The 13,642-nt window shown below is 35.9% G+C and overlaps 1 protein-coding gene across 1 annotated transcript; it reads right to left on the reverse strand.

Moving 5' to 3' along the window:
• Nucleotides 1–1,504: 1,504 nt before the first annotated feature.
• LOC130436885 (syndecan-1-like) lies at nt 1,505–12,310 on the reverse strand. Its single transcript, XM_056767896.1, has 5 exons — nt 12,149–12,310; nt 8,074–8,179; nt 7,515–7,960; nt 7,239–7,359; nt 1,505–2,992 (listed from the first exon to the last, which is right to left on the reverse strand). The coding sequence occupies exons 1-5, from the start codon at nt 12,212–12,214 to the stop codon at nt 2,832–2,834; spliced, it is 900 nt and encodes a 299-aa protein (XP_056623874.1). The 5' UTR covers nt 12,215–12,310; the 3' UTR covers nt 1,505–2,831.
• Nucleotides 12,311–13,642: the final 1,332 nt, after the last annotated feature.

Consider the following 13,642-nt stretch of genomic DNA (forward strand, 5'->3'; position numbering starts at 1 on the left):
AGCTGTCAATAGTTTAAATGGGTTTAAGCGGGAGAGACGGTGAAAATGATATTTTTGCGACACATTTAACGAAATACCAACACAATATGTGCACTGATTATGTTGATTAATTTATAATAACATTTTTCTGATGAGTATTAGAGAGATAGTATTAAACAGTTCTGTTTGTTTAGTCTAACTAGGAAGCAAGCAAAATATGACATAACAGTATAAATAAATTATGTTAAGACATATACATAAAAATGCATTATTAATTTGTCAATAAATAAGCAATAATTGCAAGTAACTGCCCCACAAAAAACGATGAAAAATGAATAAGACAAACAATTTCAGTCAGTAAGATATTTTATTATATAATTTATATAGGGAGAGGGTAGATAACATTTCATTTAACAAGCGTATTTTTTTCAAAACATTTTTAAAATAAAACACATTTTTTACAGAGATGTATATTAGCTATGCAAGTGTCGCAACTCTGGTTTTTAAAGACACTGGCTGCAACCATAGACAGTGGCTGAGTCCGAAATCGCATACTCAATGAGTATGTAGCTACTCAATTTCAGTAGGTATGCACTAAACGGGAGTTAATGTGTACGTACTGTTTTCCCTGAATGGTTTTAGTATGAATGCGATCGGCCGTTGTCCGCCATTTTGATGATCTTCTTTTCCTTATTAATGGTGGGGAGCAAATTACGTTTTTGGTGCATTTCCGCCACCTACTGTCCTGGAATGCACATGGACCAGATATTAACCATGCGACTTAAAAACAAGCGCAACAATTTGAGTTATGAGAGACAGGTGCATCAACAAAAGCACAAAAAGCACGTGCGCACCCATTAGTAACAAAACACAGACATATGACTCCGTTTCACTTACCGCTTGCGATTCATGTCAATCATCTTTTAGCACTGGGACTGCTACATCTATCAGTTTGAAATGCTCTCCAAATACAGCTTTATATCCACCGTTTATATACAATTCCTCATCGAAAGGCAGTGAAATCAAAAACAGCAGAACTTCGCGAACGCAGTGCTCTCTATCTTGCTCCAGCTGGTTGACGTGTGCGCATGCTCAATCACCCGCTCTCTTGGGTTGACGCGTGGGTTTACCCTTTCATCTGGCTTTCGCAGGTTGATGAGTGGACGTGCTTTTCCTGGAAATAATTATCCGATGAGGGACTAGGAAAAGTAGGTTGTTACGAAACTAATTTTCATGTTCAAAAAAAATTTCCGAAACCTGGGGAGTGTACCGGGCACAGAAAATACTACGTCATACGTCAAATTCCACAAATTTACCGAGTCCAGCATGAAAAGACAGCTCGTTTTAAATTGTAAATAAGTCAGAATGCATGAAACAATGTTGAACATTCCCTTTCAGACAAGTCACATCTGAAACCGTGCCCAAGTCAAAAAGCAAACTAAAACTTGAGAGTTTTATCATATTTTGCTGATACCAACCAATACTGCAAGATCTACAATGCTTTTGAGATTCATAGTGATAATGCTGACAGTTGTTTTTCTATTTATTTAAAAACATTTTCTGTATTATATACACAAAACGTTAACACTTTCATTTTGTCTAACAGGTTCCAAAGATTTGACAAGCTTTTTCCCGACATAATAAAAAAATATATATGAAAACTTGGAAGTGTGGACTAATAAAAAAAGGCTTTGTTACCTTAATAAGATTTTTTTCTCTACATGCATCGAATACTGTACAACCAAGGCTGCACCACGCTTGTATTTGAAACTTGTGCTTAAATTTCTTTTAAGAACATGTTTGCTGTGGTCACATTTAACAAAGAATTCAATTAAAAGCAAACAAAGAAATGAAACAAATATGTAACAGAAACAATTTTGTATACCAATAACATTAAGAGTGATGTAGTGAGAGAAATGAGCAAGGATCAAAGAGATCTTATTTAAACATAAATAATTCTCAATTTGGTCACATTACAAAAAATCCAGTCTGTTTTGGTAATTCTCTTATGCTAAGGGTATGCTAAAACGAATACTTTTTAGAATGTGTTTGGTGTGGTCACATTAAACAAAATTTCAATTAAAAGCAAAGACCGAAATGAAGGAAATATTTAACAGAAACAAATTTTGTATACCAATAACATTAAGAGTGATGTTTTGAGAGAAATGCATAGACATTACAAAAAAATTCAGTCTGTTTTGGTCATTTTTTTATGCTTTTTTCTTATGTTTATGGGTAATTTGTGCCAGCAGCATATGACAGCATGTAGTTATGTTAAGTGCCCTCTAGCTGTCTTAAAGAAAACAGCAATCTTGCTTGTTCGTTTAAAGGGTGTAAATGTGTGAACTTCATATAGTCACTAACCCACTGCATTTATATAAAATGAATGAAATCTGCTTTTATAAGCCTATGCATTTGACTTAAATAGTGACTTAAAGTGAATTCAATGTATACACACTGGTACCAGAACATCCGATCAACATGTACATGACACCCGACAAAACATCAAGGAAAACGTTTCTGTGAAAGTGAAACCTATTAATGACAGTTTTGTGGTTTTAAAGGCTTTTTTGTGTCCTGACCCAATAATCTGTCCACAGGTCTCCAATACAATCCTCCAGGTCCCGCACAGTCTGTTTTTCCAACATTTTCACACTGAGGACAATCAAGTAACTGTACAATGTTATAAAGGATACAAACATTTCCTGAATTCCAATTTTTTAAATTATCAACATTTTTCAGATTCTGCAAAGTGTATATAAAAGTTTGACCACAACTATATATAAAGGTTTGGAATGATCTGAGGATGAGTGAATTACCAAATCATTTTCATTTTTTGATTGTTGAATCTTTTAGGCCAAGAACTCCATGTGTTTCTGAGGTTTCATATAGCCAACATGTCTGTGTTCTTCTAATGCATAGCTACCCTCATCTTTTTTCTTCATTCTATAAATCATTAGGGAGACCAGCATGACAGCCAACATTAGACCCACAACACCACCAGCTACGATACCTGAAGAAAAAGTGTAAAGAGATTACTTTTTACAAAGCTAAATGTAATAACTCAAAAGAAGAGATCACCCTAAATTGAACATTATTTACTTTCCCTCATGTTAAACCAAAAGCTTTTCTATGGAACATGCTGTATAATATGGAAATCTTAGGATTTTTAAAGCAGATCATTTTCATTAAATGAGGAAAGAGCTACAGAGGAAAGAAACATTTCATACATTTTGGATTTTAATTAATAACAGCTTAACGTTTATTCGTCATAAAGCTTATAAAAGCAATAAAGGAATAGTTCACCAAAGAATTCAAATATATTGTTTATTTATATTCGAGATGTAGGTGATTTTTTGTTGTTGAGTAGAACAGTAAAGATGGTTTGTAGGTAAATCTACAGCCTTCTGTAGTTCTTATAATGGATGTAAATGGGGTCCATGGGTAAAGAGTTCTAAAAGCACATTAACCCAACACAAGCATGATCCCGCAGCTCCTGGTGACAAATCGATGTCTTGTGAAGCAAATCGATCGAACGTCATTTATAAAATTATAAGCGGTATTTTACAGCTTCCGCCAAACGTCCTGATCACATGTCCTGTCGCATAAATGACTTATCTTAAGATCTGCACAAGATCTGCACATTTGTCCTCCCTTAGTATGTAAACAAACTAGTGCCCTTTAACCTTTGAGATTGTGCATATGTCATTTATGGGACAAAGGAAGTGCGATTAGGACATCATCATTTAAAAATGATATTCAGTTCATTGCAAAAACGATTGATTCGCTTCATAAGACTTCAATATGTCACCAGGAGCCACTGGGATCACATTTGTGTTGGATATATGTGTTTTTAGAACTCTTGACACGTGGACCCCATCGCTTTAAGTCAACATACAGTATCTCACAGAAGTAAGTACACCTCTCACATTTTAGTGTTTTTTTATTATCTTTTGTTGAGACAACACTGAAGAAATGACACTTTGCTACAATGTAAACTAGTAAGTGTACAGCCTGTATAATAGTGTAGATTAGCTGTCCCCTCAAAAAAACTCAACACACAGCCAATCAAGTCTAAACCGCTAGCAAAAAAGTGAGAACACCCCTAATTGGGCCATTTTCCCTCCCCGGTGTCATGTAATTCTGTAGTGTTACAAGGTCTCAGGTGTGAATGGGGCGCAGGTGTGTAAAATTAAGTGTCACATACAGATCACTAGAAGTTTAACATGGCACCTCATAGCAAAGAACTCTCTGAGGATCTGAAATAAAAAATGTTGCTCTACATAAAGATGGCCTCGGCCAGGGCTAGTCAACTGGCGGCCCGCGGGCCAAATGCGGCCCCTTACATCATCTTTACCTGGCCCGCCTTAACATTTCAAATATTTAGAGAGACTTTAAGAATGTCCAGAGATGCCACATCATTAAAAGGTCAAAATGCTAATACATTCAATACAAAAATAATTCCCGCCTCTCACTTGTCTTACAAGCGATTTGATCGGTCTGTCCAAGAAACTTAATGTTATTTACAATGCTATAATCTGTAATCCACAGCCACAGGCAGTCGGTTTGCGCACGTGATAGGTCGTGTTCTAAAACGCGTCTTGTGCCCTTGAAAGTAGGCTAACTGCAGGAAGGGTACACCATGTGAACGGTTGTCTGAGATATTTTTATTACTGTATTCATTATGTATTATTTAAACGGCTATATTTTTAAAAAAACAGCTGTTCATCTCCCTCCACAACTCGCATTGCAAAGGATCCGCCAAAATTGCATGGGGTACATGAATGCTCAACTCAACACTCAACTTTCTTTATAAAGCGCTTTTTACAATTTTCATTGTTACAGCAGCTGTACATGAGCCATATTGACTATAAGCAAAATAATTAAAGTTAAATACCTGTGAAAACAAGAAAAAGGCAAAAACACAGAAAACAGACACACTCACATAAAACACTCCACGCACACAATATGCACACACAGACACACACACGAACACACACACACACACAAGCACACACACGTCTCCGTGGGGACAGTTCATTGGTGTAATGAGTTGTATACTGTAAAAAAAATATTTTATCCCCTAACCCTTAAACCTAAAGATCAAAGAAAACGTTTTGCATTTTTAGATAGGGGGTAGGGGTCAGCCTGTCGTTGCTCAGACCATACGCCACTAACTGCATCAAATTGGGAGCTACAGTTCATTGAGGGAACCATGAATGCCGACATGTACTGTGACATACTGAAGCAGTGCATGATCCCCTTTCTTCAGAGACTGGGCCGCAGGGCAGTATTCCAACATGATAACGACCCCAAACACACTTCCAAGACAACCACTGCCTTGCTAAAGAAGCTGAGGGTAAAGGTGAAGACCTAAACCCCATTGAGCATCTGTGGTGCATCCTCTAATGGAAGGTGGAGGAGTGCAAGGTCTCTAACATCCACCAGCTCTTCCACCAACTCATGGAGGAGTGGAAGAGGACTCCAGTGGCAACCTGTTAAGCTCTGGTGAACTCGATGCCCAAGAGGGTTAAGGCTGTGCTGGAAAATAATGGTGGCTACCAGTGCTGTAGTACTCGAGTTCGGACTCAAGAGGTCCTTTTTTGAGGTCTCGGACTTGTCTTGGACTCGTTGGTATTTGCACTCGGACTTGTCTCGGACTTGGTCATTGGTCTCGACAAATGTTCTAGTCGGTCTCATCCGAGTCCAGCAATATATGTTTTATTTTCTTCTTCAAAACAGAACATTAATAAATCAATATTCTTGTGATCTGAAAACTAATGATCCGAAAACTGTTGTGGACTCTCGGCTCAAGAACGAGAGCCGCACGTGGTCATAAGTTCTCTCTTCACACAGCAGTTCAGTTCAGTGTTCGCTGTTGGTGTAACTTAATAACTCCGGTATATTGGTTCAAAGTGAATAACTGAATTAATTTGTAGATAATATTAAGTGTTTACCGGAGACACTAAATGCGAACGATTCAGATGAATTGGTCGGTTCACTAAAAAGAAAGAACCGGTTCAAATGAACGATCCGTCCGCGGCGCAAACCAGTGAAACATAAATCATTTATCAGGCACGATGTCAGCGAGCAGCGGCATAATACAATTTGGTTTTACAAACCATAAAGAACTTATCGACAATTAAAAGGAAACATTTTGCAACAAAACTTTCCCCAAAACCGGTGGGACAACTTCCTATTTCGTAAGACTCCTGTAAAGGCATCACAAAGAGAGGGAAGTTAATGCCATGTTTCAGAATTAGCAGTGCAGTTTGAGTAGTTTTATGAGTTTCGAAAGTAGGGCTTAAAGATAAGATTGATCATATTTTTATTGTCATTGCGATATGAACATGTTATATAAGGATAGGAACCGAAACATTCTTTTAAACGAACCGTGGGGCCTCTGCTCTTTCTGGCGGGTCCTCTATCGAAGTTTGAACACGCAAGGGCAGGCGCACACACACGCACGGGCATGCACACGCACGCACACACACAGTAAGGTGCTTAATGCTACATAGCCTTGCTGTTAGGAGGGCTGATCATTTTTTTTTATAATTTTTGGTTATTTTGGGGGACACCAAGTAATAAGTTCAAAAATGGGAACATATTCAAGTGTTTGCTGGTTATTTGTTACATTTTCTATCGGCAGAATAAAATTGTCACACTTCAATAAAAAAATGTGAAGTGATTCTTCAGCTTTGTGACTTTAGTGCTACATAAAGTTAATAAAAGAACCTTATTTTATCTGCTTTTTGATCATAGCAAACAATAATGAAAATAATTATCTTAGAACAGAAAATATGCTTTCTCTTGCCTCACATAAATGATCAAGATTTAAGTAAGTGGTCTTGTAGTCATGATTTTTTCTGTCTCTGTCTTGACTGTCTCAATTGGACTCGGTCTTGACTTGGACTCGAACCTCTCTGGAATTGGACTTGTCTTGGACCTCGAACCTCTTTGGACTCGGTCTTGACTCGGTCTCGACTAGTCCTGGTCTTGGACTTGTCTTGGACTCTACAACAGTGGACTTGACTACAACTACACAAAATATTGACACTTTGGGCCCAATATGGACATTTTCACGTAGGGGTGTGCTCACTTTTGTTGCCAGCGGTTTAGACATTAATGGCTGTGTGTTGAGTTATTTTAGGGGACAGCAAATTTACACTCTTATACAAGCTGTACATTCACTACTTAACATTGTAGCAAAGTGTCAATTCTTCAGTGTTGTCTTCTTCATGCACTGGATTACTACACACCTGCAAGAACCTCCTTCCTCTCCAGTAGGTTCCCTGATGAGAAACCTGCTGCTGTTTCATGATCATGAGCAGGCTCGACTCCTCTGGTCTTCATTTCTTTGTCAAAGTGAAAGTCAGCATCCTGAAAAGAGAGAATGTGTTTTTTTGTGAGATTCCTGATTTGATCTGAAATTTGTCTGAATTTTTTATTTCTAGTCTGTATCTTAGGAGAGATGATCAAAATGAAACTAATTTTCTGCATGTGGTTTGATTAATGATTAAACCAGTTTTACTCACCATATCTGAATTCTGAACATTAGCTGATTTTGATTTAATATCATTTTCAAAAATGTTATTTTTGTCTTCTGCAGTCGTAAGATGTGTCGTGTTTTTTGCAGTAACTTCAGTTGTAAGATTTGTCACATCTGTTGTTCCTGTTGTCTGCACAGTAGTGGTCTTCCTTCGAGGAACACTGGTTATTTGGTCATTGAGTTTTAGGTCTGTCGTAGGTCTGTTGTCATCTTTAACATCTTTTTTTTGTGTGTAGTCCTCTACTACAGTAGATGCAAACCCTTTCTTGAAAACAGTGGTTGTCTCTTCTGGGCCCATAAGACTAACAGCTGTGGCTTCCCTCCGTATGCTTTGAGAAACTGATGTGTAGTGTGAATATGAGCCTATTGTGACTGGAATTCTGGTACTTTGTTCTGTTGGTATCATAGGGGCATCTGTAACCCAGGCAGGTTCTGTGGTTTTGAATTTACATAAGGTAAATGAAGTTAAAGGTGTAAATGGGATAACAGTGGCTACAGTATTTAAGGAAGATAATGAAAACAAATGAGTTTTGATAAAACATTACCATATTCTGCCAATCCTGATCCTGATCCTGATCCTGATCCTGATCCTGATCCTGAGGATTCATCATCTCCTGATGTGTCCTGATCCTCAGGACCTTCTGAAGAAGCCTGTAAAGAGAAAGAGTAACCCTGAAGCATATTTCTTAAATAAACAATAAAAAGGAAATTTCAATTTAAAAGGGAGATTTCATGAAAATCTGACTTTTTATTTGTTTAAGTGCTATAATGGGGTGAAAAATAACAACAAAGTAACTAGGGATGCACTATAAATTATCGGCCATATCAGTATTGGCCTATAAATGGTAATTTTTGGCGTTATCAGTATCGGTAAAATATAAATATATGTAATGATGAATCATTTTCTCTGGTTAAACCACTTCAGCTGCACGCTGCTGACAGTTAAAATCCAATACAGTACTGTCTTTCTGTCATGATCATTCACTTACTGTTATTTGCAAAACATTTTTAATGTAGGTACAGTAGATATTTTTGAATGTGTAAATTATAGGAACAAAAGCAAATTTTTAAAGCCGATTCCTGTCTGAAAGCTTTCCGTCTTGACACCAGTTGGACATGTGGCTATTAAGAACACTTTTCCTGGTTGCTCTGGAAGAACATCTACAATCATTTTATTAAATAAAAATTCCAGTGGCTTCCAGTGTTAAATAATTACCGTTTATCGTTATCGGCCCGAAATTAACATATCGGTACATCCCTAAAAGTAACTTTTTTGTAAACGGTTTTGGTCAGCCTTTCTCTGCAAGCATGTGAAAAAACGAGTCGATCAGAATTCGCAGCCTTTCTGACGTAGCTAGGGCTTAATAAAATATTAACTTTCCACCCATGGCGCTGCCGCCATTTTTGTTTTCGCAAGCAACATACGTATATCAGTTCCAACACCATGGCAGAAGTTAGAGCGAAGCGTGCCAACTGTTCTATCATTTGCTGCACAGATCCAGCACTGAACACTATTTAGAAGTCCCAGCCTCAGAGGACACAAGAGAGCAATGGATTTAGTTTATTTTCAATGTAAATCCCCCAGACTGAACGAGGCAAAGTTGCAGATGATGAAATTGTAACTACCTGTATTTGTTTTTAGACTTCAGGGACCTGTGTTAACTTGTGTAGAAGTAGGTAAAATGTCACCGTAACACGTTTGTACATTCACTCGTAGAAAGCAATGTGTGTGGTTTGTAAACATGACCGGTTTGTCATATTTACTTGCACTTATAGAAAACACAAAGCATTTGTTAGGAGTCTGTTCGCTTATAGAGAATAATTTATTTTGTTGTTTAAATACGAGACCCAGGCTGAATCCGAAATGGCATACTCAATGAGTAGGTACTTAATTTCAGTAAGTACCTACTTAACAAGGGCCAATTGGGTACGTACAGTTTTGCATAAATGTGTGTAGTGTAAATGCGATCGGCAGTCGTACGCCATATTGACGTGATTCTTCTTTTGTTCCTTTTCAATGGCGGGTGGCTGGCAACTTACGTTTGAGGTGCATATCTGCCACCTACTGTACTGGAGTGTGGGCCATAGATTTGCCATGTGATGTCATGACAAGCATAACAACTTAAGATATAAGAGGCAGGTTGCATTAACAACGTAACGTGGGTTTTGTACAAGTAAACAACACATGAAGAAAAGCTTTAAATTTTATTTACAGCACATTCAAATCCTTTTATTTTCATGTATTTTCATTTTTACCTTGTAGGGCTATATGCTTTTGATAAAAGTAAACAATTAAAAGGAATACAACAGCTTGCGATGCGTTTTCTCAGTTTAATTTCGGCAATAAAAGGCCCATCCACACTTCCCATTGTGAAGAATAGCTTCAGTATGTTTTATGTAGAAGTATGTTTTAACATGGACGTTATCCAAATGTTATGAAGTTTTCTGAAGTTATTTGAAATAGTTATTTGTATTTTTATTCATATATTTGTTTTATATTGCATTTTGAATGTAATTTGGCAATGAAATGCACTAAATGGGTTTAGCTTTCACATGTTAATGTATGCAATTTCAGTAATAAAAATGTACATTTTTCTAAAAAGGAAACAATTTCATTTCAAGAGACCTATCTTATTTTCTCTTGTATATTTAGTATTGTTTTTTAATAAAGAAAATAACTTCCTATGCGAATACTCGATAAAATACCTCTGCAGCTAAATCGAGACCTAGTCTTAACAATTAGAAACCTTTATAAATCACATTTATTCGTAAGTCTAGCAATACTAGTCAAATTAAATCTTTCTTATAATTCTGACACACTTAAGAGTAAATATTTATTTTAAGATGCACTCTACATGGAGTTAGTATTAAGAGGGTTTACTGAAAGCAATGTATTCTTCATACAATCAATATATCACAGATGAGTACTAAAATGTTATTAATTTATATGTATAATATTCTAATGTAATTGGCAAAGATTCTTATAATTGAGTTTTTAAAAATTCTTAGTTCCTTACAGTTCTGTTCTGCTGCCTAAATGATGTATAAAGAGTCTGTTTTTAATGCAGATAGAGACATTTTTGTTGAAGCAAGATATCTCAATTAATAAAAAAGTAAATCATTTTATAACAAACCAATATTGTATGTATTTCATTAAAACATTTCAAAAGCAGGAGATGCATATTTCCCTGTCATACGCTAGTGCTGAAAAGAGAATACTTACATTTTACAAATGAGTCTTTATTTATTTACTTTATTTATTTATATAATTAAAGCTGAACCATTGGAGTGACATTGACTATTTCAACAATGTCTTTACTCACTTTCTGCGCTTTGAAAGTTGGTTGCACTGCAGTCTAGATAAACTGAGGTCCTGTAGTTTTCAAAGACGAGGGTGAGTAATTTGTAATAACTGTGCTGAAATAGTGGGATTATAACAACTAGTCCTATCGGATTTAGTGAAGTTACCCTTTAAAGACAAATATTATCCCATCATCAACAATGTATTGGTCATCCATAATTGTATAATATAGTGGGGAAAAAAAGAATTGGCAATAAGGAATACTCCTTCAATATACTACACAGAATTTACCCTGTTACAGCATTCTTTATACATTTTAAATAAGATATGGATAACTCTTTCAACTTTTGTGGTGTAATTTGAGAAATCATATTTTCTTTGATTGTATGTAGACTATTCTAAAAATTTGGATTGACGTCTCTGATTTCTGTTCTTGTTAATTTTCAACTTTAATTCAATTGAATTTTTGATGTCATTTTTTTTTGCCAGATAATATTCCTAAAGTACAATCTCTTTTCTCGTACAGCTTTTTGTTTTAATTAGTAAAAAGCACATACATGTGAAGAAATGGATGAAGAAAAGACAAATTTTGAACAATTAAAAATATAAATTAAACAGTTTGGCAGTTACTTTACGTCATATTAAAAAACAAAAGTGCAAAAATACTTATTAAGCATGATTGAAGCGCTATGTTATTTTAATTTATGTATACTTAATTAATTTTTTATTGCTCCCCTGACATAAATTATTATTCTTTTCCCGTTTATATTCCCAACCCCAGTCTATGTTGTTTTGTTCTTCTGTCTTTCTTTTCTTGTTTCAATTGTTTTCGTTTGTACAAATTATGCACTGTAGTTTAATAGAAGTATAAAAAACTTTTTTTTGTAAATGGCCTGAAAATCACTTTTCATTAAAGGACATTATCCTAGGCGTGGTTTGTGCAGTCCTCCAGACCAGGAAAGAATATGACCTATAGTAAACTTCCTTTAAACTGCTTTTAACAAACAGGAATATAAAGCAAAGGATCAAAGCAATATAATGATAATAACGATTACATTTATGTTTTTTTGTTCAATACTGCTAGGGAAATCTGTCGCTGTCTAACCTCTGCTAGAACACCTGGTTAAGTTATGAGCGCACAATGATCCATACTATCACTACTTTCATTTTAGATTCACACGTGCTGTTGTATCGATTAAGAGAGACAGTTTACGCGAAACCAAGTGTTACTAGGTTGAAAGTTAATTAGTTTTAACATACAAACTGACAGAGTGGGTGTAGTTGTAAAGATTTTATGTTTACTTAAAATGAAAACCTACCGAAAACGTAACAGGTATCCACACGAACAGACTCAGGAGCAGTGAACCAATCCAGAATATCTTCATTTTAAATGGCTTTTAATATGTTGTTTAAGATGAACAAAAAAGGGCTTCGGCAAGAAACGTGTTTTACACAGCTTTCCAAACAGCACAAACGTCAGGTTTAACTAGAAATGAAACCACACCTTCCATCCATAGGAATAAGGTGAGTTGAGTTCACTTTGACCACCTACAGACCATATTTGGTTACATCCGGAATTACTGTACGTATCATTTTACCAAACTGATTCTTTTGAACGGAACGTTATGATGAGTCGACTTAAATGATTCACTTGATCCCGTTTATGTTGTTGTGCGTGTAGTATAGAAAATAATTCATGCAAAATATTTCCATAAACTTCATATAAAAGTCCTCCACAATTTTTACACCTGGGCTGTAAATTATAAAAGTTTATGGACATACAACCAGATTCCTTATGGGAAGCTGAAAATGTATCAGTGTTGAATTTCTTCTTTAGACGCCCATCCAGAAGGTCATTTTGGAATGAGATTTCAATATTACTTTTCAATTCGTTGATTCTGATTGAAGCAGTCATTAATCATCTGTAGACATAAATAACCACAGATTTTAGCCGAGGATCATAGAAATCCTCCAGAGTAGAATACCCCCAATTTCTTTCTTTTAAATTCTTTCAACATTTACTTTTTGTTACATACATTTCTTTGTTTCGCTGAATACACAGGAAGAAATTTAGAAGAATGTAATTAAAGTATTGAAAATAAATACTATGGGAGTCAATGGGGGATGATTTATGAAAATCTTCCAGTCATCTGATTTTTTGGGGGTGAAATATCCCTTTAAGTTGTTGTATGACATTTACCAAGCCAATTTACACAAACCTGGGGCATGTTCAAGCTCAAACCCGTGCGCAAGGTTTTGCTATGTTTTCCGGGTTGAACGACATGTTTCCTGGTAACAGTTTCCAACGGTGTGCAACGGGGTTTGAGATATGTTTTCTCTTGTTTGGTGGGTGTGTCAAGAATGTCAGCCCAATCAGCAGCAACATGTACATAACCCACGCAGTATTAATGAGACAGCTCGCACAATGGGTCCAAGTAAAGTCGTTAAAATGTGTCTGCAGTTCGGTATAAGTAATAATTGAAGGTATTAGAAGAGATTTATTTTGCAGTATTCAACAGGTCACAACACAACATGAAAATTATATTTCTCAATTGTACAAATCCTTCATTATAACATTTGAAAAACACACTTAATAGAATCCAGTTATGTAACTTTTCCAATTACAACAGGAAAAACACTTTTTAAGGTGCACAATCTCCACCTGCAACATTGCCAAAAAACAATGAATGCTGGAGAAAAAATTATTCTTCTTCAGAAATAGCTGTGAAAATAAAGCTCTTTAATGCAAGTCGATCACACCCCAGAATCGCTATAGCCATGTGCTGTGTCATATGCAGTATAAGGAATAATTT

Source organism: Triplophysa dalaica, chromosome 15 (genome assembly GCF_015846415.1).
Source record: "Triplophysa dalaica isolate WHDGS20190420 chromosome 15, ASM1584641v1, whole genome shotgun sequence".
In the NCBI taxonomy this organism is placed as follows: Eukaryota; Metazoa; Chordata; class Actinopteri; order Cypriniformes; family Nemacheilidae; genus Triplophysa; species Triplophysa dalaica.